Here is a 26,239-nt window from a genome sequence, read left to right on the forward strand (position 1 = left end):
AAAGGCACGAACGTTTTGTCTTTGAACTTGTTAATACAGAATTACAACATCAGGAATGAGTAAAAATCATTTGAATGGTTGTTTTGAAATAGATGAGTCGTTTGACCCCCCCCTTGAAAGGATTGAGCAACTGTAACAAGGCCCAGAAATCTAGCCCATCAAACTTTAAGTTCCTCTACATGCTGAAGCAAAATAAATAACAAAAGCAGTTATTTTTTAGGCATTTTATTGACATGCCAGATCATGTGAAATGGGGATAGAGGATGGGGGAAGACATTCTGGAGGAAGACTCTGACAACCGTATGCAGGGGGCCTGTGCTACCAGGACAGTTATGGCTCCAACATCTCGGAATTTTGCAAAAACTGAAAAGAATTTTCAAAGTGTCCACCTGCTCTAGTGAACAAGGTTATATATATATATATACGTAGTAACTGGCTAACTAGTTTAGATTCGTTTTGGTTGTTACAGGTTCTATTAAATTTAAATGTTCACAGTACCACGTTCATTTGGTATTTAGTTATTTTCCCACTGTGGTAAAGCTGACCCTGGAAGCAAGAACAGCTGCTGACATTAGTGTCTAGATCCTGCTTTTCAACAAACTTAGAAACATTTCCTGAGCTAACATTACATTGGCCGGGTGATCATACATTCAAGCCATAAACAGGGACTCTGTCAGGAAGAAACATTAAGTGAATGTTTCAAACTGCTACAGTCTAACATACATTTGAATTGGTCAAATGATCCCTTATCAAGTGAAAATGACTGTGCTTCTTTTTACTATCACTGTTTGAAATTAAACATCTGTTGCTTCTAACTTTACAATTTTTGAGCAGTAAATGTGCCTCCCTTACATTGACATGGTGAACTGCACCTCTGCCTTGTGAGAATGTGTTTAATGTAACGCTGCTATGAATAGTGTTGAAGTCAGTCTCTCACTTTTTTCTCCTTTGTTTTCTCCAGGTCAGCCTTCCAAATGACTCCAGCTGTGTTGAAGAGATTTTGCGGGTATGTTTCTTGGGCACACACACACACACACACACACACACACACACACACACACACACGAACACACACAAGAGTAATTGCACTGATTATCAGCTGTTTTCTGTTTGCTCACAAAGACCTTCATCTGTCTCTGGAGAGTCTGACTTTAAGGAAAAAGGACAGAGGGGAAAGAGAAAAAGAATAATAGGGGAAATAAAAGGAGGAGAGGGAGAGAGAAGGAGATCTATTGGCTCTGGTCAATGATTGCACAAGTTTTTGTTTTTGCAGCATGACTTCATGCTGAAATCTTTTCCACAATTTTCTTCTTTTCTCTCCTGACTTTCTCTCTGTCCTCTTCTTTACCTATGTGCGTGTCACCCAAATCCCATCAAGCAACACGTTCTTTCCACCGTTTCTCCACAGTTTCCTCTCATGTCCGCTGTCTTTTTGTTTTGTTTTGTTACTGTGCTACTTCAGAGAGATGTCAAGACAGAAATGTTTTCCCACTAATCATCCCAGCAGTCAGATGACGTGCAGCCATAAAGACAAAGAGCCTTTCCGACTGCTTTACGTCGGGCTACCTATTTCTTCCCTCACCCTCTGACTGCCTCTCTGTATTTGTCTCTATCTCTCCCCTCACCTTTGTGGTATCACTCAATGTGCTATCTCTCTCTTAGTCTGTACGTGTTCCTCTCTTCATCCCCATCTGCCCTCTGTCGCTCACCTCTCTCTCCCTTTCACAAATCAATATGCTGGCCAACAGGCTGTGTGACAGATAGTGGGCTGTGAGCGGCATGAAAAGCCTTTGTCAATAATATCGGTGCGCTATTGAATTCAGTCTGATGGTTTTAGCCGTGTCAAGTGGAAAGATCAGGGAGTTCAGCATGTGAGGTGAGGGGAATCGGAGGGGAGGCCTGCGGTTGATCTTTCCCTCTTTGTGACGGCACAGCTCCAAGTCTGTTATCTCAGAGACGTTGTTTTGGATGTTTGATAATTCACAGTATCAAGTAGAGATTCAAGTAGAGCTACTGTGTACAGAGGGGAAGCTGCTCGCACTGGTTACACACCTTCAGAAGACTACACTGTCTATTTAGACCTTTATACCCCTTGTGATGGGATGAAAGGGATACTCTCTGTTTGCCACGGAGCATAGCAAGTGTTGGCAACTATAAACATGTAATGTTGTCTCAACTAAAGACGGATGATCAGCACTACAAGGATGGTCTGTTAGCAAAAAATAACTTTTCACTGTATGCCCCTGTGCCAGTGACAGCCAGTGGCCGGAGGCATTCTATTTTGGGTTGTCCCTCCATTCTTGTGAACAGGTACCTCAAGAAAACCTTGAGGGAAGTTCTTCAAAGTTGATACAAACCTTCCGTTGGACAAAGGTCAACCCCTTCTTGCATCATGAACCATATCTTAGGATCCCCTCGAGAGGGTCCTTTCAAATTTGGCACAAATGTTCACTTAGACTCACAGATTAACTGATTACATTGGGTGTTCGAAAGCAAAGTTCACAGTGGACTCAGAAATCAGTTTTTTGGCCTCATACTTTAAGCCTTTCTTTTGGAAATGTCTTCTAATTTTGGCCAATTGTCAATTTGACTCTTCACACTCTCCACCACTCCACCTTTTTCATATTTCCTTCCTGAAGTTACCCCTGAATGAGTTGCCTCTGTTTTCAGTTATAGTCTTAACCTGCCTTGTGTCCTATGTGGGGTCTGCAGATTACTCCAGGACATTTTATTGTTAAAGATGTTGCTGTAAAAAATTGCAGATATAATCTGTCTATTTTGTGTCACTACTGACAGCCTCAAGTCCAGAACTGTGGGGCTTTATTCATTTATCACAACAGTATATGCAGTATATATATATATATATATATATATATATATATATATATATATATCAAGAACTTTCTTTCTTAACAAGTTGTCCTTATGCATAAAACAGTGGTATTGTCACTTATTAAATAAAGATAGGGAAAAGCACTATTAGATATGATTTTAAATCTTGTCCAGTTGTTGTCAAGTATTGGCTCTAACAAACAAATGGATGATTCTGCTTCTAAGAAAATGTCTGTCTCCCAACGCCAAGTTTTTGAGCGACATTTACTGCTGGGAAAATCTCTGTGAGATACCATCACTATTAGATGCCATGTGTGTAAAGAAGTGAAACATAAAAATCAGTAAAACATAAAACCTCCTCACGCTGTGTCCTATCAGGCCCTCGGAATGATTTCCCTCTGACAGTAAGCCTTTCTGTCTTTTTGAGCTCATTATACACTACAGCCATAATTCTTGGCAGATTTTCTCCCGGTTCATTTTTGCAGTAAAAATAAGATCCTCTCACCTCTTTCTGTTTGTCGAAGAAGCTATGGTGAAATTAAAAAAACATGAAAGCCCCTCTCTAGAGCCAGTGTTTGGTTCGTCCGGTCAGACACATTGCACTGCAACATGGCGTACTACATGACAACCCTCTTCCAATGTAGATATAAAGAGCTGCTTTTAAAGAAACAAAGATACAACCATTCAGATAGTTTCAGGTGATTATAAAGTCATGAAAACATGATTACGATCATTATGTTATTATTATTGATGATGCCAATCAAGCATCATTAAACCTACACACTGGAATTTATTATTTATTGTGGTACAATAGATGCTAGATAATGGATAATATAACTAGACCATAATAACGGTGACATGTGGATCTGTTTCATTGTGACAGACTGAGTTAATCATACAATGGCAGTAGTAACACATTTGTAGACACAAACACACACACACACACACATTCAAATACATGCACGGATACACACACCATCTGGAGTACCGCCTGTCAAAACAGTGAGAAACTCTTCCAGGAGAGATGTGATGATGTCAGAGCAGAGTTGCCCAGCAACGCGCCGTGTGACTTCAGGCCAAGAGCGTTAAAATTGTGGAGAGAGAAAACTTAAGACACACACATAGACCCAAAACTTCAATGACTTCTACACACTCCCACTCACACGCACACACTTCCCTACACACAGGCAAACACACGGAAACATGAGTCATCCGATGACTATGAGTCATCCTCTCCAGAGGGGGTGAAGAGACGTATGATGGGAAATTGTGATGGCAGTGACCTTTCAAGCCTTTTGACCAAATAACCTGTTGTATGAGTGTATGAAACAGATTCAATCGTAACGTTTATATTAATGGCTAATATTGATAATCAATTGATTGGATAACTAAGATAGATATGATAGTTATGATACATTATATTTGACAAATATTTGATAGACACCTGTGAAGATGAGATAAGTGTGTGTGTGTGTGTGTGTGTGTGTGTGTGTGTGTTTCTGTGTGTGTGTGTGTGTCTGCGACTGTCTGATTAGATGCTGCTGCTTGGTTGTAATGCAGCCGACTGGAGTCAGCTTTTTGTGGGTAAATCACCAACTCTGCCTTTAGTTCACTCTGAAGCCCCATGCATCGCTGAGTTTATTCTTTAAGTTATATGAAAGTCCACTCTGTTGGGAATCCCTCTGCACAACGTTGATTGAATGCTGACTCGACTAGTCTGCATCTAAACTGTTGCATAAACAGTAAATTTCAGCTCCAATGCTCTGTTATTCACCAGTTACTGACAACATGACAGCAAATCCTATACATTTAGTGAGATTTATGTGCTTTATTTCGTTTGAGCCAGAAAATTGTCGTTAATTAATTGAATTAATGTAATATAATGTGGAAAAACCTGTGTGTGTTTTCAGGAGATGACACATTCCTGGCCTCCTCCTCTCACAGCCATACACACTCCTGGGAAGGCTGATCAGACAAAGTTCCCGATCCCAAACAAGGTCAGTGCACACACTATCTCATTCCAAACACCCTAAATTCACTAAAACAATAAGTTCCCTCTCCTCTTTAATAGCGAAAATTCATGTGGTATTTCAAGCATGGTAATTGTTTGCTTTCTTAAATGTTGTTGTTATGCCTTCTACCCGTGCTCTGACTCAATCTCAATTTGTGCATGAGTCAGTGATGAGTGGAAAAAGATGTGGAACAGTTGAGAAATCTTCACTTCAACTCCTACTAACTCCTACAACTCCTCAACTCCTTGGCTAACCATAAAACTAACAGCGTTCTGTCAGTGTAAATTTTCATTCTGCCAATGAGATCTGATTCATAAAATCCCTCGCACAGTGATTGATGTGATCCAATCAGATTACCTCATTCTTGCCTCATTCTGCACAGTGGTGCATTCGACAGCCAATGAAATTACAATGTTAATTCATGAGCATATGTTGATATCACCTCCTCACCGTGTGTCTCAAGCTGTGCAGATGTGGACATACTGTCCTCCAGTGTTTACTGTAGTATTATAAGTGATGCCCTTAGTCGTTGTGTTAAATGTTTCCATTTCCATTATATATGTTATTATTAACTTATAACAAGTGACCGACTAATGAGATAATTAATTTGATCTCACTCAGCAAAAGCCAAAGATTATACTATTTATTAATAAGTATTTTCACCATTGACTCCTGATAACTGAGTGTGAGGCAGGAGGTGAAATCAAATTGGATCGTGCACCTACGCTCATAACAGGGTTTCGGCAGGGTCTGAACTTCTTTTTTCAATCTGAATAATAGGTCTTACATAAATAAAAATAATAGGCCGAAGGTTTTTAATGCTGCTTCTGTCATGGTTTCAATTTGTTTTCTTCTTTTAAAAGCAATGTTTTGGCGGCATGCATATACTTATCTCAGCTACACAGATATTAGTCTACTGTAATAAAACTACAAACAGGACCAACGTGGACTTAAATCTAAAACAACCTGATTAGAATTTATCTCAGTACTTTTGGCTTGGCTGTGGGAAAGATTATTAATATATATCGTTTCTGGAACTCTGTTATTCCTTCATATCTGAATCCACTGATTACACCAACTATTTCACCATAGTGTGAACTTTTCTAAATTTGAACCAACTTTTGTTTGGCTGCTCTTGAGCATTTCCTTGAAGACACGTGCAGTCAACACTGAGATGTCAAAAGCGTTTTATCCAAGTCTTGTTAAAAACACTTCGGCTCTGGTAGCTGTAAATAATTAAAAAACAACTGAGTGAAAATGGAAGAAAAACAATGTCACTTACAGAAAGCCAAACTTCATCAAGAGTAATTTTAAGGAAATGCATTACCACCCACGGTTTGTTTGACAGGAGGTGTTTGAGAAGTAAAGTACAGAAATGACAACAGTAATTAACAAGGAGCGAGACAATATAAAAGCAGGGACTAAAGAACTGCCACTCCAGAAGACTGATTATGGAAAAGTTTCAACTACTCCCACAAAAAAAGGTTTATGACACCTTGCGATGTAAATAGAGGGGATATATGTCACATTAAAACCAACATAAATGATATACTCTACATTTATCTCTGAAATGGCAGCCATATCTGCGGCGTGCTTTCATGACATGCTTTTATTTATTTTATGGGAAACACTTAATTGGTGGTGATGTCAAAAGGAAAAACAATGCAAACACAGAGGCGGTAAATCTGACCCAGCTGTTAGTGCATTAGGCTTTCAGCCCCCAGCGCCACACTAATCCTGCCACTGAGTTTAAAGAATGAGGTAGAGTCTGGGCGGCGTGAGATGAGAAGATCTGAATTCTGTGTAATAGCACCGTCGTACCGCGGTGAAATCAATAATGACATCTGTTGGTTTATTCATCCACTTTTCCCACTGGCTTTCTCTCTCCCTCTCACCAGGAGCCACAGCATGTGACCTCAGGCTACAACACCCAGAGTAAGTTTCCCAGCATCAACCCACACACACACACACACACACACACACACACACGCACACACGCACACACACACACGCACACGCACACACACACACGCACACACACCCCAGCTCTGTGATAATTAACAGTGGGGAGGGTATTAAGAGGTGATGTGAGAAAAGCAGCTGATGTTCTAATAACATCACAGCCACAGGAGGATGAAAGTCTGTAAACCTTTGTTTTTATATTTATCTTAAATATTCACACAAACTGGATTTTGATCGATTAAATTGTTGTTATAATAAAAAACAATCTCAAAGACCATAGAAACTCAAATATAATGAATAATATTTTAGCTATTCCTAATTAGACCATTTATTACTGAGGTCTCACCTAAAGTGGTGAGTATACAATGTTTATATATAATGTCTACTGTATAAGATAAGGAAAAGAATAATAAGGGGGAGGAAAACAAAGTATTATTTATATACAATTTCAATGACGCTTGTCATAGGTTAAAATCAGAGGAAGCCAATAAAAGCAAGTAATTACAAATATAAAATAAACAATATTAACCACACTTAATTGTAATTATGAATTGCGATATTGACATGTTTAATTAAATTGTAATTTTCATTATATGCATTTATAGGGAATTTATTTGAATTAATATGATTAAAACATATAATAAGTAGGTTTTTCTCGGTGGCCTCTAGGTCCCATGAATGTTTATATGTGAATATTTCATCTGCCAATGGAAGAACATGCTACAGTCATCTAAGATTAGAACTGAGATCATGAAAACGCATAGTAACACAATGTGTATTACAAATTTTTTTCATGATCAGTGATTTGAGTCTGGCTCCTTGTCAAACACTAATCAAGGCACATACACACACACAGATATGCACACATGCATAACAGTGATGCTTGGATGTCCTCTCTTGTGTTGTAGAGCGATGTAGTGTATCAGCTAACAAGCCTGCTGCTAAACCACCAACTGCACCACAGAAGTCGTAAGTATCTTTTTCTCCCTCTGAAGCACACACACGCACACACACACAGGCACACACACACACACACACACACACACACACACACACGTGCGCACACACACACACACACACACACACACACACACAACAGAGAATTACTGACCAGCTGCTGCCGCCGCATTTTCCTCCAGGTGAAATTAAGCTTGGATTCTTGGATGAAATTCACAGCTGGTAGTAGGAAGAAAGATTGCACGGATCAGAGCAGGAAAGTGCAGCTACATTAATTTAACGTGAGCCAGGAGCACATTGCAACATCTCTGGCTGCAGCCCACTCAACTGACTGAGCTCTACAGCAGGATTCATAGCAGGATGAGATTGGAAAGGCCGAAAAACTTGGCTTCCGGCTCAAGACTCTGATTTATTTTATGTTTGGCGGCAACCAGATTAATAATTTAGTTCTAGAGATTGACAGTTTGAAATCATACAGTAGCAAAAGTAAGTGAAAACTTTGGACGTATTACTATACATTTGTCTTCCATTTGGTGAGAACTTTGAGTTACACATATGAACAAACACAATCTATTTGAACTAATACACAAAGGATCTGATTGTTCTTGTCTATACTGGATACATCATTCCAACGTCCAGCACAGGTTAACCCCCTACGCCAATGACATCAATAGATCCAGAAGAAAAGACCTTTAGGCCCCGGCTCCGCTGAGTCATTCATCGATGTTTACAAGAGGCATCTGCTAATTTTGAAAAATACCTCACATGTTGATTCGCATTAAGCTTATCCTTTTTAATTGGTTAAAAGAGGGTTGAGATAAAAAGAGTTGGGATGAGGATTTTCTTTCTCTCTCCATTGTCATATTATCCCTAAAAATCTGTTCAATAGGCAACCCGGCGACTCAGGTATTACTACCTGTAATGACAGTTTAACCAAGGATTAGATTTGGGCATTCTTTGTTTTGTTTTAATCCCTAATTATCATCACAGATTTTATGTTTATTTGTTATTTATATATTTTTTTGAGAGCTGTGTTATGCAGTGTACAAAGAATGTTGTATAATGAATTATTTATACTTTATTAAAATGTAATTATAGGAATGTGGCATGAGCAGTGTCAGAAATGGGCTTTTGAAAATGAAAATAAACACCTGATGGACCCACATGTGATGCAAAACACCTGCAAGTAAGAAAAGTTCAGGCAGTCTTTAGTTTGCATCTATTCATCTGGATGGTTTGATTAAACTTTCAGGTCGACACGTAAACTCTCATTTCCTCTTTAATTATATCTCCATTACGATGATGTTTGTTGGAGCTGTTGTGCTTTTTGTGGCTTATTACTCTATTTTCAAAGCTGATAAGTCTATTTCCTTTGATTACCATTTTATACCCTGAGGTGTTGTTTTTTTTTCTTCCTATCGGGAATTCAAGCATTAATGCCGATTTGTTTATTAGGGTGAAATAATTGTTATTGGATACAAACAATGCCTGGTTTACTGCAGCCATTAGACTGCTCTCGGATTTTACTGTGATGCTCAGCAGCGTAAAATGTTTAGGATAATGAATAGGCCTACATCGTCTTATTCAAGAGTAATTCTCCCGTTGAAGCTAATTGCTGTATTTTTTTGTTGGATGTTTACCATCTCTGACCATTACAGAAAACTCATCCAGCTGTAATCCCTCTCAACCAGGCTCTGCACCTTGATGGCACATTAGGAATAAATCTGAGAGAAATGTTTTCATTAGAGCAGAGTGGAGAGAATCCCTTTGCTCCAAGAGGTTTATTACGCTCTGATCCAGTGCATAATGTTCCGACTGCAAAGTGTATGTAACAGAGTGAAATAAGTGAGTAAGACTCTCCACTTGACGAGCCAGCTTCTGAGCTTTGTCAGTGTGCACTGTGGTTGACCGACCTGCCGATGAACAGCCCAGAGGTGTTTTATGATAAAGTGACCCTTATGGTACTGCTGAACTTGGTTCACACGTTGGTCTAACTAGAGCAAGACACCGACACTGCCGGGGTTGTGGGTTCAGTTCCTCATGTGACTCATTTTGCAAAGAATTCAGACAAAACTCTGATGTCTTGTTGCCGTCAATCCGCAGGCGTCAAGTCAGACAAAGACATTATTGCAATAAATAGCAAGTGTGGTTGTGTTAAACATAAGAGGAGCCATATTATTTATTATATTTCTTGGGGAGAGGAGCTCCCACTCCTGCGCTTTTGGCTTTGTGACTTTGCAGAACTTTTTAAACACATAAAAAACTATATAAAATATAAAATCATAAAGTCTCCTTTAAAAAGAGTTTGAGTTTAAATGCACTTGTTTTAAGTCACTTCAGACAAAAGCTTTTGTCAAGTGCATGTAATGTAATAATGTAATGTGAATTATGATTGGCTGAATAATACACATCTGGTGGGCAAGTGCATGGTTTTTACATTCATGTGCAAACCGTAGTGATTCTAATGTTTTTGGCTTTTGACAAATTCTTAAAAGAACATATTGTCTGTTTCAACCCATAATCACTAGCTGCACATGGGTTGTGGCCAAACCCAGTTAAATCACTTTGTTTTGTTTGGGCAATTTTTGAAGTGAAGATCAAACAAACAGCTAAAAGATGTATTTAATTTGGTGCGGCAGTATTTTTTTGTATTTGATCTGCTTTTCCGTTCTTCTAATCATCTGAAACCTGGACCGGCCCTCTAGCCCCTTATCGGGGTCCCATCCCTCTCATTGGGCCCCACTGTGGTCTTGCAGAAGCAGTGCAGCACTGATCATTTAGCACAGACTTTTTGCAAAGACGCGACAAATAAGAGGATCGTATGGACTTAATACATCGAGACAAGAAGCAGAAAGAGCCAGACACAGCAGTGTGCAGGTCTAAATATTTTTGGTCTGGATTTCAGTCTTGATTTAGAATAATAACAAAGAACATTGGCAGCAGCCATGTTTAGCCAGCAGAGAAAGATTTGTGTGTTAATTTTGTCTTGCTGTCTGAGTTGCGTCTGAAGCAGCACTGAGCAATTAGTCATTAGCTGAGTGTGGTTTTGGCTTCGCAAAATACGAGCGTGGCCCCAGACAATCGTCTGCATAAAGAAATAATGTCTCCATTTCATAAAGTCAAAGAAGAGCAGGTGCACCTTGTCGAGCTGTGATGCTTTCAAAGCTCTGCGTGTCATTCATGCATTAGTCCATAACTCATTTGTATCTGACTGCGTCTGTCCTCATAGATGCTTATTCTCTCCGCTGCATTTTATTCCTCCCCCCGCCACGCTTCCCTTCCAGTCTCTCTCTCTCTCTCTCTTTCCCCTTCTGTCTTCTCTTCCCCATCATTATCATCTCTCATCTCGCTCACTATCTCGTCCTCTCCATCTGTCCCCTTCTTATGAAATAAAATATGAATCCATTATTCATTCATTCAAACATATCTATCATCGCCGCGTGCTGCACTGTGCCCCTTATCTGCAAAGCTTTTTCTTATTGTGCTTCAGTTATTCAAGACTCATACGGTCCCAGATGAAAACACCACGACACCGGGGAGTGTTTTTTTTTTTCTTTCTTGCCATGCAAGCACTGACAAGAGCAGTTGGTGAGGCAGTAAAATTCCCTTTAGGGGGTTCTTCTGTCATAACAATAGCAGTACCAGCTTAAAATAACAGTAGTTTGCGCGGAAGGTTTATATAAAGCAATAAAACACAGGAACCTGCCAATGCACTGCACATAAATACTGAATAATTTGTGCGGTAAGGAGCAGGTGATGCTCTGAGCGAGGTCACGTTATCGACTGTGTCTTGTTCATCTTTTTCATCGCCTATGTACATCTATATTGTTGGAATTTGATCTCTAGCTTTGGGAGAGTAAAACAAACACGACTAATAGAGGCCCCCAGTTCCGGTTAGAAGCCCGTAAAAAAATGTCCACGTGCAGCCCAGGAGATTGATTTTAGCAAGAGCATGTCCGCCGTTGTTTCAGAGGAATTCCTGGAAGGCAGGTCAGCGGTTGTTGGACAGAAAACTTCCAGGTGAAAAAACAATCTGGAAGCCCTCTCCAAAACTCGACAGGGAACATCTGGTATTCAGCACTAATGCCCCATCCGCTGTCCACTACCTTGTCCCCCCCGACCTGAACCAGCCGCGCTGCTTTTGCTGTGTAATTAATCTGTTTGCCAGAAATGTTTCTTCAGAGGGAATTACAGATCACCACTTGCCGTATGCAACCTAATACAAGCAGACATAGGGCCAGGGCAGCGGTAACACGTGTCCCTCTGTCTCTGTGCAGGATGCTGGAGGATGACCTGAAGATCAGCAGCGACGAGGAAGAGGCCGAACAACAGGTGAGCTTCAGTCCATCTCCCCGTGCACTGTGGTTTACGTGTGCGCATCATCTCTCCCTCCGGCGCCTCCTCCACTGCGTCCCTCAATCATCACACATTAGATCAATTTCACATGTGTGAATCGTTCATGTCCGGTAATCAATTGAACCTATGTTTCTGAAAGCTCCCACTCACCATTCATCCCTTTTCTCATTAACTCGGTCATCAGTTGATCCATGCATCCAATCACTCTCAATCAGCTGTTATATGGGCGCCATCTCCATTAAATATTTAACCCCCTCAGTGCCTGCTGTTCCTCCATACCCCCATCGGTCTCCATTGGAGTCGCTTATTAGTGTTAAATGTGAATCTATTGCACGCTTTCTATCTCGGAACACCCAGGGCTGGTTGACGTTGAATCAGGGTTTTCCACAGACATTTCTCACCACATTGACTTTATTCTTTGAGGCTGAAACTGGCGACATGTGATAATGTGCAACAACAGCAAACATTTACTCGCAGTGAATTTGACTCAGCTTTTACACAAGTGAAGTCAGCAACCTGGCTGAGGTGAAGAGGCAACACCAATTTGATTGTGAAGAGTCTACAAACAGAATGGCCCTCAAACAGTTCGTACCTCCACCAAGGCCGTACAGTTTGTTAATTCAATAGATCTTTATTTTTATTGGGATCTCCTGCACCAAACTGTGCACTAGCCTGACAGATTATTCCCTGAGAAGTCAAGGAAAAAGGTTGATAATCCTTTCGCAATGTTAAAGAAATTGAAAAAATATCTCACTATCTTCCCCCTTATCCTGATCTGCTTCATATTTCAATATTTCAAACACATACCACATCCTTCCACCAGGTTTCATGGTAATCTGTCCTGTAGTTGTTGTGTAATCCTGTTAATTCTCAGACAAATGCAAACGAAAACATTACCTCCTTAGAACCTGGACACTGAAATCATTTCAGTGATTTTAGCTCAAGTTTGACTGTGTAAATAATAAGGAAAAGAGTTTCTCTTTCTTAAAAGTGCTTTTCAACAACCCGTTAGTTCCAAGAACTATCTTGTGGAGCTGTGAGTTTACACAAGCAGGTTGAAGTGTAAACTTTGCAGCAGTCCCCCTGGTACGTTCCCATAAAAGTGTTTTTCTCACGAAGGAGCTGTACTTGACCGTGCCCCCTTGGAAAGAACACAAGCTTTAAAATAATCATTTTTTATTAGCTGCTAGGAGCTGGTTGATGACAGTTGATACTAATTATTCTGCTTAACGATACTGTGACCGTGTAAGGACTTAGAGCTGCTGATCAAAGTGTTTCCACTCATCTGTCAAACATAAATACATCATCACATATGGACAACTGGTCTGATCTACATCATGGAAGGATGATACATTGTCTACGACACCAAAACAACTATAAACTTTAACAGACTTTAGTTACAATCAGTTACCTAAACGATAAAAAGCTATTCAAATAAATGACTGAAGTTTAACTATACAAATTATTAAACTTCATAAATATTTATTCTTAAACTAAAGCTAAGAAACTAATCTCACCATAGGGTTCATTTAGAAACCTTTCTGGAGCTTTCACTTGGATCTCACGATCTTCCTCAAGAGATTGAGCTTTTCTTTTACATTTACCTTTTCTTTGAGAGCTTTAGGATTTCGTGACCAGTTTTTTTTTTTTTTTCATTTTGTTGTTGTGTTTGTCCGTGTGCATTGAATCCCTATCTTTAATTTCTGTTGTATCTCTTTGCGTCTCATTTTCTACTTGTTTTGTGTCTGTATTCAGGTGATTAACAAGAATTGTTAAGTTTGGCCGTGCAGGATGTGAATGCTAATTTAATAAATCATCTATTTTACTAAACTGATTGCACTAGTTAACCCATTTTTTTATAAGAAATGATAACTGTTTATAATTATTCAATATATGGCTAATAAACACCAGTAAATGACATATAAAATTGTTAATCTTTGTAAGGCGTCACGTGCTACATACTGATCTGAGGATAATGGGGTTTCAGCCACTCTACCTCGGTGTCCATAGTGTGACTTTGCCACTTTGGGGATCAGTGCGTTCGAGCTGCACAGTTGTGCCGCTCTCCTCGTCTTGTTTCTCAGTATGAAAACTGTCATGGTGGCCCCCTCTCTCCTCTCATCATCATCACGCACTAATGATGCCAGAGACGAGTTCAAAGCAGTTGTTGGGGGTCGTGCAGCCGCCCCTCCCCCACTGTGCACACTGATATCAGTGCTCATCAAAGAGTCCATGAGATATTTTCTGTTAATGAAAAGATAGCAATTCCTCTCATTCTCTTTTAACCGGCCTTCTGATTTTATAATTACTATGATGGCAGATATTATAATTATGGCAGGTCATTTGTAGGGGTTTTAGTTATTATAATTAGGCTGAAAGTAGATCTGTTAATTACAGATATTCAGTGTGCATTCAGAATCATAGCAAGTGGCTTCCTTAATCATAGTACTTAAATATAATTACACTTTGTATTAGGATGAATAGACAGGATGAAATAGGATACACTTCATTTGTCTTTGTCTTTTCTTCCCGTATCTCACTTCTCTGTCAGGAAGGATTTTTTTTTCCCTCTTTTTCCCGTTGTATCACAAAAACTTAATCCCTCCTCGGAGACACAATGACATGAGAACATTTCCAGTGTTTAAATCATTTCAAAAATGTTCATATCCAGTAAAACTGTAGTTAGAGATCCTGAAGACATTTTTGATGACTCGTCAAAATTAGAGGGTTTATACATTAATAAGATCTGACTGATTTTGGGGACTATGCACCCTGCCCATCATATAAATCCACAGCTGACTGTGGAAGCAGAGTTTAAAGCAGAGCAAGGTCACATTGTTTTAGGAGCAGAGAGTCAAAACTTGTTTTGCATCGTCACAGAAAGTGTTTGAGGTCTAACTTACACACTTAGTAGGAGAGTAGGCGACTACTTCAGAGCTGTCCAATCACATCACAAGGATTTATTTTGAAGGCCTGTTGTAACTACACCCCCATGGGAATCCCTCACATCACAGTAGAAGCTCCCTTCCATTACACTGTGGTCACTGAAGGGAGGTGGAAACGTGGGGACATTGCTAAAAATAACTCCAGCAACCACAAGCAGTCAGATGACCAGAGAGGCTCCAAACAATGAAAAACATAGAACAAACTGTTATAAACAACTAGACAGACTCTCAGGTTCAGCTTTGACCTAATTAAAACAAATATATAGTTAATCTGGCAACTGGTGGGTTTGCTCACAATCTGAATGCCCTGCTGAATATATATTTTAGTAACAGTTTCCTCACTGATAGAGGGGATACGCTGGGCTACAAAATTACAAGCTATATTATTCATAATGGTTTTGTGACAAATATTACATTGAACATTTTCGCTTTAATATTGTGCATCATCTCCAGCTCCGTCACTGCACTGTGAAAATCAAATATAGCCTCAGTCCTAACATTTTAAAGCTTCTTTTAAAAATATGTTAATAACTCTGCTATAAATAGGGGGTGACCAAATTGTAATCTTTGTTGTGAGTCAGACAGACTTATGTAGAGCAGGTCAGGGGTAATATTGCCCAAAAATTATATCAACCTGAAAGATTTCATATCAGTCAATATAAATATTTATAACGATAAATGTAACATTATTATTTATTTTCAATGTAAAGATTGATTTTTGCTTGTGGTTCTAAACTCTTCCTAATGAGCAGAGACTGACAAACAAATTGGTAAACAGCAAAACATTTTACTAAACTGAGGTAGAATTCTGTGTCACACCTCCTCGCTGTGCTAACACAATGCATAAGTATTCTATCTATATACATTGGACCTTTGTTATATTGCTATTGATGACAATTTGACTGCAATAACTATTGATTGATGCAACCAATAAGACCGACACACAGGATTACAACTTAGTTTTCACTGTGTCTCTTCTGTGTTTATAAGTGTGTTTCACCACCACATTCTCTCTCTGTATTTTCCCCCTCGCTGTCCATGTCCCTCTTCTCGTGTGACCGTGCAAGACAGAGCTGGAGTGTCATTAAAACAAACAGGGAGCAAAGTGAGATGGAAAAAAAGACGTGAGTGAGTCAGTGGGACAGAGAGGAAACGTGAAATACAGAGACAGACGAGACAGAGTGATAACGCAGACATGATGCAAAGATAAAGAGAGATGAAAACAAGAAGACAGAGCGAGGGACAAAGAGACGGGGGGAGAGAGACGAGAACAGACGTGGATTCAGTGGCATTTTGCTCTGTGTACGCTGTTAACAGGCTTACAGCAAATGACTGCATGGTGCATTATCAAGCTTTTATAGCCTGAAGTAAAGCACAACAACACACACACACATTCATAATCTAATACACAGACGTGTTGAGAATGCATTACACACATGCACCCGTATACATATGTAAGCATATAGACTGTACACAAGCAGACTTATGGCCTCCTCACAAGCATTTATGCCAGCAAACACATAAACACATGCTGAGAGCCTGTCTCTCTCTCTATATATATAACACTGTCTTGCCGTCTCTCTCTCTCTCTCACACACACACACAGATACGCACACAGACACACACTGTCATTAGTATGCTGTGGCACAGTGCTGTGAGGGCAGCAGAAGAGTATGATGAATATGTTTTTGGCACAGAGCAAAGAGACGTAGGAGAGGAGGGAATTGAAAGAAGGAGCAGAGGAAAGAGGGATGGGGAGAGAGGGGAAAAGAGGAGAGGAAACGAGAGATAGCAGGAGAGAGGGAGATGTTCCTAATGACTTTAGAAACTGACAGAAAAACAGCAACCCAATTACTGCTGCTGCACTGTCCTTTGTCTCTCTATCTGGCTGCCTTCTCCTCTCTGCTCTGTGATGACAGATCACCTTGGTCAGAGCAAAGTCAAGCTTAAAACCTCTGTCTTTATATGAAGGTAGAGTTGCAGCTGGTAAAAAATGTCCCACACTCTGGGGGAACATGGTCACGTCTCCTGATCTCTGTGGCCCACTCAGCTGTGAACATTTTTAGGAAGGTTTGCTCAGGTGTTTCCATACATGTACTGTATACCTAATTTAAAATATTAAAACCTAAGAGGTGGGGTCTAGGTACAGTAGTAGTCTAGTTAAAGGTACCCTGTGGATTTTTTGACCACTAGCTGCCACTATAGAACAACATCTAAAGTGGGTGGTCCCCTTTTTTTGTGTCATATGCATGAGAAAGCACATGTTATAAATAGATTGGTGGCTGTATTGCAACAAAAAATCATGTGCACCATCTAAATGCCTTGAAGAAGACAACTGCAGGCTAGCAAATATAATTCAAAACTAATGACACTCAGAACATTGCAAACCATTGCACAGTTACCAATCAAGCCACACCAAAGGTCACACACTACATAGATATCAGATCCCTAATTATGCAGGATTTTTTCATCTTTACATTATTCTGTGGGAAATTGTGAAAATATCAAAATACCCACTTAATGTAAGAAAGTGATTTAAATGTCCTAATCTGACTGGATAAGTGCATAAATGTAATAGGTTCTTTCTCTGCCCATATCCCATCTCTCCACCACGTTTTCTGGAAAACCTTTTAGTGGATTTTGCGTCATCCTGCTAACAAACCAACCAACCAAGGGACAGGGGTGAAAACATTTCCTCCTATGCAGAGCTAACAACACAGGGTCTAAACACCTATCACCAGCTGAGCACCTGTGGAGTAGCTGCAGTCGGAGGGTCTGATTTGCATTAGCATTAATTGATGATGCAGTGTTGTGAACAGTAAACACTGATATAAAAGAAGAGGTATAAATCTTTTCCTGTGAATCCCAGTTGGGTTCCAGTGTAGAAAAAACGTAGTAGGACGTAATGTTGAGTCATAATCAGACTCTGCTATCTAACATGTAAACAGGAAGTTGGAAGGAATATTCTAACCAAACTCATGCTGTCTACATTATAAGTAATATCTGCTTTCCATGTAAAAATACTGAAAACTGCCATTGGATGGCAGTTGCTAACTAATCAAAACAATAGTTTGTGTTAAAAATGGGGTTTGATTTCATAATTAAAACATTTTTTTTATGAATTATCAATGGAAACTCAACCACTAAGCGTCTGAAGCATATACAGTAGTTTTAAAGTGACCTCAAATCATAGTTTGTGTTGGTTTATATACAGTGTCAGCGCTGTTTTATAAATAAGTGAAAGCTGGAAAAGTGTAGGGAGGACAAGGACACTATGACAAGGGTCGAAACACTTCATGTTGCCCAACTTTAATCAAAGAAACTCAAACCTGACTTTTCAGAATAATTATGCTTATTTATTTTCACTGTAGTATTTTCCTCTCAGTTTACCTTATTCTGTCTGTATAATCACCAGCTTACCCAGCTGTTTGTATTGCTCAGGCGATGACAAGTCTATTGTTGTGTCTTGATTCAGGTTGTGTCCAGTAGTTTGGCAGCTGTGATACACACACAGTCAGATCATGTGTTACAGAGCACATGAGGTTGTTCACAGTCTTCTGCAGAAGTGCAGCAGAAAAAAAAAACTGCAAAGTGCTGAGGCTACTAATCGACCTTGAAACAGAGATAACTCGTAACAGATGGTGATAGCAAACTGGACGGTCAGCACAAGCTCCAGCAAACAAGAGGTGTGAGGTACAGAAAGGCAGCGATCGATAGGTCCAGGAGGTTACTGATGAAATGGAATGTGTGAACGTTACTACATGGGCCTAAAGGCACCTGGGTAAATAGAGAAATCCCACATCTTGTGGTAAAAGAAAAACGTGTGTTAATTGAGCATGACTGCTGATTGATGATAAATGAGTTGCTCTAAAACATGAATTCTACAGACTACCATTACTGAGCCCCGTTTGATGTCAGTGGGGATATAAGAAGTCTGTGCTGAACCCACTGCATTAAATCCAACGGACAGCCGATTCAGAGATGCAAAAATTTGGCATGCGGATCGTCTTTGTTTTGTGAAAATCGAGTAGCTGCTACAGTTTTCAGCAGTGAAAGCTGCGCGCAAGAGTTGCATCAGAAAGTGAGGCCGTTGAACCCGGCGTTCAGGTGTTAGAAAAGCTTCGTAAAGTCTCCCATGTAAAGCGACACCGTGTAGACAAGCAAATAATTCATTGTTCAGTTCCTGTTTCGAGATGAAGCGGGGGTGTTTAAAGCCTCGTTAGAACTGTATCGCCAGGCCCGACGCGCAACGCTGGGATGTCTCGCACCCACATGAGAGAGAGGGAGAAGAGGATATGGAGATTTCGCAAATAAACATAAATCATACAGAGCGCTTTATGTCGCCTAAGCTTTAAGGTTTTGAATTGTCCTGCCTTTGGTAAAAGAGCTTGTCCTGTTTGTCTGGAACAATCCTCGCAGCCTTGTTGCAACAGGGGATTGTGTGAATAAATACTGGTTGTGCTGTTCTGTATTTAAAATCCAAGTAAAGCCACCAGCGAGCTAAATGTATTCACACATCCAACCTCTACATGAGCCCTGCAAGTCTCCCAAAGCCAAAGATCTGAGGAGGTTTGTTGTTCTGGCCTGCAGCTACGCATCGATCTATCAGAAACTTCACTGGTCCAGTTAATCACCGTATTCCTGGAGAGGGAGAGGGAAAGAGAGAGAGAGAGAAAATACAAGCCAGAGATGAGAAAGGGTCGTGCTTTTGTTTGAGCAATTCATTTCAATGGATTCTTTGCTTGAAGATGAATTAATGGCCGATATTTGCAGATATTGAGTTTACAGTTTTTTTGGGGGGGTCGTTTTGTTTTTTCTAATTGATGTAGCTTTGTATAAAATTGACTCTGAGTTGACAGAGGGGAGGAAAAGAGGACGCGAGCATAACCGGGGGGGGGGGGGCTTCGCTGACCAACCTAATCACCACATTCTTTGGCTGAACGGAGGAGAGTATGAACATCAACAAAGGAGTAGAGACAGGTCGGGGTGACGAGGGACCAAAAAGAGTTAAATGAAGGAGGGGATAAAGGAAGAGAAGAAGAGGGAAATGAGAGGTTTTATTTTTTACTTTTTCATTTTGATGGCAAGAAAACCTCCTTTTGTTAAAAACCAGAGGAGCAGTCATACACAGACAAGTAGACACAACATATAACACCGTTTCAAAGGATTTTTGATATTTTAAAGCTCTTCTGATATATAAGTATTTTTCTCAATATCTATGACATTTATCAAAATATATACTCAAATATATGCTGCAATGTTTATAACGTTTTCTAAACTTATTCAACAATTTCCTATTTTTTTTGAGATTATAAACCCACCCTCCTAATCCGAGGGTAGTGGCCATACTTTTATTAGCATCACCAAATTCAAACGTTTTAACCCACAGAAACAAGGACTGTTGCAATTTACACGTTCAACTGTATCAGTAGTATTTACCTCATCTGCAATGTACATGTGTGGCACTGAAGTAAAACAAGTATATTGAACATTATATATCATTATTATGTTATTAGTGCTGCAACTTTACACAAGCGGAAATACATTTTTTAGCTATAGACTCTTCCTGTTGGTGTTTTTGTAGAATTTAATCATTTTATGTTTCATATATCACATTTTCTATTAATGATGTATAGTTTATTTAATGCGAACAAAGAATATTTTAATATTACACACATCTTGTCACTGTCCAGTAAAATAATTATCTTTATATATATATAAAATTAACGCGCAGAAACACACACTTTCATTCATTGGTTGTTTTGGTGTTGAGTGTTCTTGTGTCGCGCATCATTTTATTTTTTCTTTCATACAATGCAAAACATCTCAGTTAAATGATCTATACCTTCAAAGAAAAGTGCTAATTTAGTCATGCATTCCTCCATTACTGGAATTTGTGCAATGATAGAACTGTGCTGAAACCGAATTTATTGATATTTAACATATGTGTGTGTGTGTCTGTGTTTGTTTGTGTGTGTGTGTGTGTGTGTGTGTGTCTGTGTTTGTTTGTGCGTGTGCGTGTGTGTGTGTGTGTGTGTGTGTGTGTTTTGACAGGTGTCTGACAAGCCCAAAGCCAGAGGCACAGCCCTGAGGTAAGACAAATAGCCATACTCTGTTTTATTCATCTCCACTGCATTTCTATTGTGTTGCAGCAGAATGGAGAAAAGATGTGCATGCTTTTTATGTGTATTGACTCAGAAGAATGTAAGTGAAATCTCGGTGCTTTAGTCCTTGACATTAACCAAACAAGCTATGAATAAAATGTTCTTTGTCCTGAACCATACGACGGAGGCCTTGGTGGTCGGTGCTGGATGATCTTCTGTTGAAAACACAGTTTGTCCAGAGCCTGTGATCTAACCCTCTGTAGAGATGCACAGTCAGGTTATTTGAACAGATGTCACCTCAAATGGGGAAGAAGGAGAGGTTAAGGAAAGTTGATGTTGTCTTAGTTTTATCAGTAAGAAGATTTTGTTTTGAAGAACATTTTTTGAAGGTTATTGCAACAAAGTCTCTGGTAAGGCGTGTGGTGGTAAAGTGGTTGTAATTCACTGAAACATCTGTGATGGCAGGTGCCCACTTGATAACCTCAGTCACCAGCCTGCGCTCACGCTCAACTCTGAACCATTTCAAATGAGGCAGCAGATGTCCTCTATACTCACTGTTTGTAGCTTAGTGTATAAATGTGAACAGGACGTCCCTGTGTTCATCTGGGTTGATTAAACACATGAGATCCTGTTTATCACTGAGGGTATATATACATATATATATATATATATACACACATAATGACTGAAAGTCAGAGAGATAGTTCTCCTCAGGCCTCTCTTTACTAAATATAGTCTCATTATGACTCAACCAGGTCTAATATTTAACCCTCAGCCTGAGCGCATGGTGAGCATACGGGGACGTGCTGTTGATATTAAAAGCTTTGCCCTGGCTGTTTTGATTTGCTTTGAGTGCAACCTTCTTGTTTAATATTGCTTTGAGTTAATGAAGTTAATTGGCTCTCCTTGGGTTGTTTGTTAACTTGATAATAAGTCCAGCCTGGAGGTGATTGTATTTTCTGTGAGAGGTATCCCTATTTCCAATTTGTCCTACATCAACCAGTATAATAGTGCATCTAGTCCAGGAGTCTGAGTCGAGTCCAACTCGGGTTCTGATTTTCAGACTTGACCTGGACCAGAGCACTGACTGCATTCAAAGGCAGAAGTTGGAGACAAGGATTGACTGTTTAGGCCATAATAACTTTTGCACTAGATATTTATGGATATACACTGCTCATAAAAATGGAAACACTTAAATACTTAATCATCAGAGTATAACACCAAGTCAGTTACACTTCAGGGATCAATCTGTCTTTTTAGGAAGACCCAGTGTTTGTGAATCACTTTCAGATGCTTTGGTGTAAATGTGACATTAGGTGCAATGGAGGCAAAAGCAAGACAAGCCCCATACAGGGAATGGTTTTACATGTGTTGGCCACAGAGAGCTGCTCTCTCTCCTTATCCTTCCTGACTGATTCTTCTCTAGTCTTGTGTTCTGCTGGTGGTGTCCTTGTCACTACTGGTAGCATGAGTCAGTACCTGCATCCCAATCAGGTTAAACAGGTAGTCCAGCTCCTCCAGGAGGCCACATCCATACGTGCAGTCACAAGAAGCTCTGCTGTGTCTCCCGGCAAAGACTAGAGAGAACGGAGGAGACACCAGGAGACCGGCCCTTACTTAAGGAAAGCTGGACAGGGCCATAGAAGGGTACCAAACCAGCAGCAGGACCGGTTTCTGCTCCTTTGTTTGAGGAGGAACAGGAGGAGCACTGGCAGAGCTGTACAAAATGACCTCCAGCAGGCTACTGGTGTGCATGTTTCTGACCAAACTGTCAGGAACAGACTCCATGAGGACGACATGAGGGCCAGACGTCCTCTAGTGGGACCTGTGCTCACAGCCCAGCACCGTACAGCTTGATTGACGTTCGCAAGATATCACTAGAATCAACAGGTCTGCCACTGGTGCCCCTGTCACAGAATAGACTAGGTTCACACTGAGCACATGTGACAGGTGAGAAAGAGTCTGCAGATGCTGTGGTAACGTTATGCTGCTTGTAACATCATCCAGGTTGACCAGTTTGGTGGTGGGTCAGTGATGGTCTGGTGGGGCATAATCTTCGAAGGTCACACAGACCTCCATGTCATAGCCAACGGTACCCTGACTCCTGTTTGGTACCGGGATGAAACCCTCAGAGCGATTGTCAGACCTTATGCTGGTGCAGTGGGTCCTGGGTTCCTCCTGGTGCAGGACAATGCCCGGACTCATGTGGCCTGAGTGTGGCAGCAGTTCCTGGTTGATGAAGGTATTGATGCCATTGAATGACCCTCAGGTTTTCCTGACCCGAATCCGATTGAACTCCTGAGGGATGTAATGTATCGGTGTATTCAAGTAGCATCACAGACTGTGCACAAGCTCACTGATGCCCTGATCCCAGGTCACCTTACGCCGACTCATCAGGAGCATGTCCAGCCGTTGTCTGGAGTGCACACAGGCATCCAGAGGCCATACACACTACTGAGACATCTTATTAGTTACAGTGATGAAATTCATGCAAGTTGGATTTAACAGTAACTGCTAAGCTGCCTACAGAGATGCTCTGTTCAAGCATCATGCTTTTCCAGAGTTTGCATCAAATTCAACCTTGATGACTCAGATTCTGACTCACTGAAAGGGAACTTGACTCGGACTCGTGCACAGAGAATTTGAGACTTGACATTTAGTGACACAAATACAACACCAATCTCAGAGCACATCGGCTTAGTCTGTCAGTGAATTAGCCTTCGGGTGGAACGGCCAAAAGTTTGGGGCTTACAGGGTATAAAGCGTATATCTGGGCCAAAACTCTCTCTTCAGTTCTCTATACCAACTAGTTTCTAATATTAAACAAGAGGAATGACTCTCCTCACAAAACAGAACTAGTGATATCTTTTGTGGATGAAGAGGTCCAGACAACATTGAGGCTAATCTCTATTAACAGCTATTTGCATTTTAATGCATATAACTCTGCTCAAACATGATTAGTCAAACTTCCAGTCCGGAACTCTCGTCCCTCATCTACAGAATCACTGCATATTCACATACAGAATTTGCTGAGATATTGTTACTCTCCTGGTTATAGATATAATAAAAATATATGTATATTAAATCGCCATTTTATAGATTCACAAATAAATTTCATACAGTTATTCATCTGGTCAACCTCACTGAGAGGTATTTTAAATGGATTGAATGATAAACTACCACATCTGTTGGTCAATGACAGCAGCGAAAAAGAAACGTTTAAGAATTCATCAGTGAAAGCATCGTTCCTCTGCTCCTCTCATTTGAAAGTGTCAATCATTCCTCCTCAGCTTGAGGCAGCAGCAACTGCTGTGTGTGCTGGAAGACTTACTTCCATTGTTTTGCTGTCAGTGTCTGAAAAATGTAGCCAGCAGTGTAGAGTGGCAATCTGATTTTCTTTTTCTTTTCTTTACATGTGAAGGCCTTTCCTACACAAAGTTGTGATGTCAGTGAAAATAGAATTAAAGGCTTATGTTGTGTTTATATAATGAGGTTTAATCATCACTGGTGACTCCAGCTTCCTTCGGAGGAGTTTGTGTCTGCTGGTTTTTCCATCGTCTCATTTGACTAATTATGACATCAGGTACGATCCCCTCCTGCGCCCTCTGATTTGTAATTTGGACTAAGATTAATCTAATCGGCAGGAAACACACCACATGAACAATCGTCAATAATAAGTTTTTCGCTCCTGTCATTTCTAGAAGCAATACATCCCATTTCCATAATATCAAACAATTTCCCATTTATCATTCAGTGATGCGTGGGCTGCCCATTATTGTCATCTTGTCGAGTGTTAACATCTTGGGGGAAACATGTCATCTAATTAATCATTAGCAGAGATGTTAGTTGCGTTTGTAACATCACAGAACATTGTAGAGAATTCATGTAAACAGCTGATTTTGGCACCGAGATACATTTTTCATAAGTTGGTCTTTTGCTTGGAATGTGTTGTAAAGCTCAGCCTGGTGCAGAAGAATATAAGAATATTTTATAAATGAAGCTCGTTGTGTTCACAGACTGAGGGCATTAGCATGGAAGTCTGGAGTGTGACTCCGTGTGCGAGTGTGTGTGCCTGTGTGTGTGAGAGAGAGAGAGAGCGAGAGAGTGTGTGTGTGTGTGTTTTGCGTCTGTGTGTGCCCCAGGCCATGTGTTACTCTGCTACCACTAATGAGCCCATTCACTCTGCAGCCCAATCTACTGAACACCACACACACACTTACACATACTCACATCTACAGGGACGGTGGGACTAGAGATGCTGCGAGCGATCTACCGGCTATATCCCCCATGGAAAGCAACGCACACACACACGTTCATACACACCCTCTCGCACCCACACTCCATGAAGACACACGCTTTTTTTTTTTCAAATCCTTGCTCTGACAACCTCACCCACATACCAATCGTTATTCTGCTGCCACACATACACACTCACACAACCACCCACCCTATCCATCCCACTGCAGTGTATCATCTTTATATTACTGCTCTGTAATCTGTAAAATCTTTACCTGCTTCCCTGTATTTTCTTCATTATGTCCTACCTGCATCTTTCATATTACTTACCCTGGTGAGGGAAACTGCCAGGAGATATATGGATTTATCTTTTTATTCAAATAAAAGAAGTTCTACTGGAGTTCACAGTGGGAGGGTTACACTGGATGTAGTGATTTAATAACCAAGCATAGAACTAGGACGCATAGACGAGGTAAAAATTTAAACAGGTAAGTTTATTGCAAATACTTTCAACGGTCGTGAATCTTTTCGGCGATGGAGCGAGACATACAGGGAAGCCAGGATGGATAATGGCGTGTATCAGGCTTGGGTTTAGACTTTCAGGGACAGGACACACATGAGGAACTGAACAAAGAAGTGCAGGAAGGGTGATATGTGGTGCAGGGAGAATCATTAACAAGTTCTAGGTAGGCGAGTCGTAATTAGTGTCCCTCAGGAAGACACTGAGAAAACTGGGGATAAGTGGAGAGAAGGAGCTGGTCTTTATCCTGCTGGTTTCAGGTGGAGTTGATGAACTGATAAGGTGTGTGTAGATAAATTGACAGGTGGGGCAAAC

General features: G+C 40.4%; 2 protein-coding genes across 5 annotated transcripts in view; both read left to right on the forward strand.

Annotated features, from left to right (window-relative positions):
* Positions 1 to 26,239, forward strand: part of aff2 (AF4/FMR2 family, member 2) — a 150,687-nt gene that overhangs the window by 78,843 nt on the left and 45,605 nt on the right. Inside the window, exons 5-10 of the mRNA XM_053428681.1 lie at positions 962 to 1,006; positions 4,743 to 4,829; positions 6,743 to 6,779; positions 7,715 to 7,775; positions 12,041 to 12,095; positions 21,119 to 21,156. Of these exons, the coding sequence (XP_053284656.1) occupies positions 962 to 1,006; positions 4,743 to 4,829; positions 6,743 to 6,779; positions 7,715 to 7,775; positions 12,041 to 12,095; positions 21,119 to 21,156 (323 nt within the window). The remainder of the gene's footprint in view (positions 1 to 961; positions 1,007 to 4,742; positions 4,830 to 6,742; positions 6,780 to 7,714; positions 7,776 to 12,040; positions 12,096 to 21,118; positions 21,157 to 26,239) is intronic.
* zgc:66433 (uncharacterized protein LOC321250 homolog) overlaps positions 1,217 to 26,239 on the forward strand; it is a 143,218-nt gene continuing 118,195 nt past the window's right edge. For all 4 annotated transcript variants that reach the window (XM_053428682.1, XM_053428687.1, XM_053428683.1 and 1 more), the window contains exon 1: positions 1,217 to 1,225. The gene's annotated coding sequence lies outside the window, so the exon portion shown is untranslated. The remainder of the gene's footprint in view (positions 1,226 to 26,239) is intronic.

Source organism: Pleuronectes platessa, chromosome 8 (genome assembly GCF_947347685.1).
Source record: "Pleuronectes platessa chromosome 8, fPlePla1.1, whole genome shotgun sequence".
In the NCBI taxonomy this organism is placed as follows: domain Eukaryota; kingdom Metazoa; phylum Chordata; class Actinopteri; order Pleuronectiformes; family Pleuronectidae; genus Pleuronectes; species Pleuronectes platessa.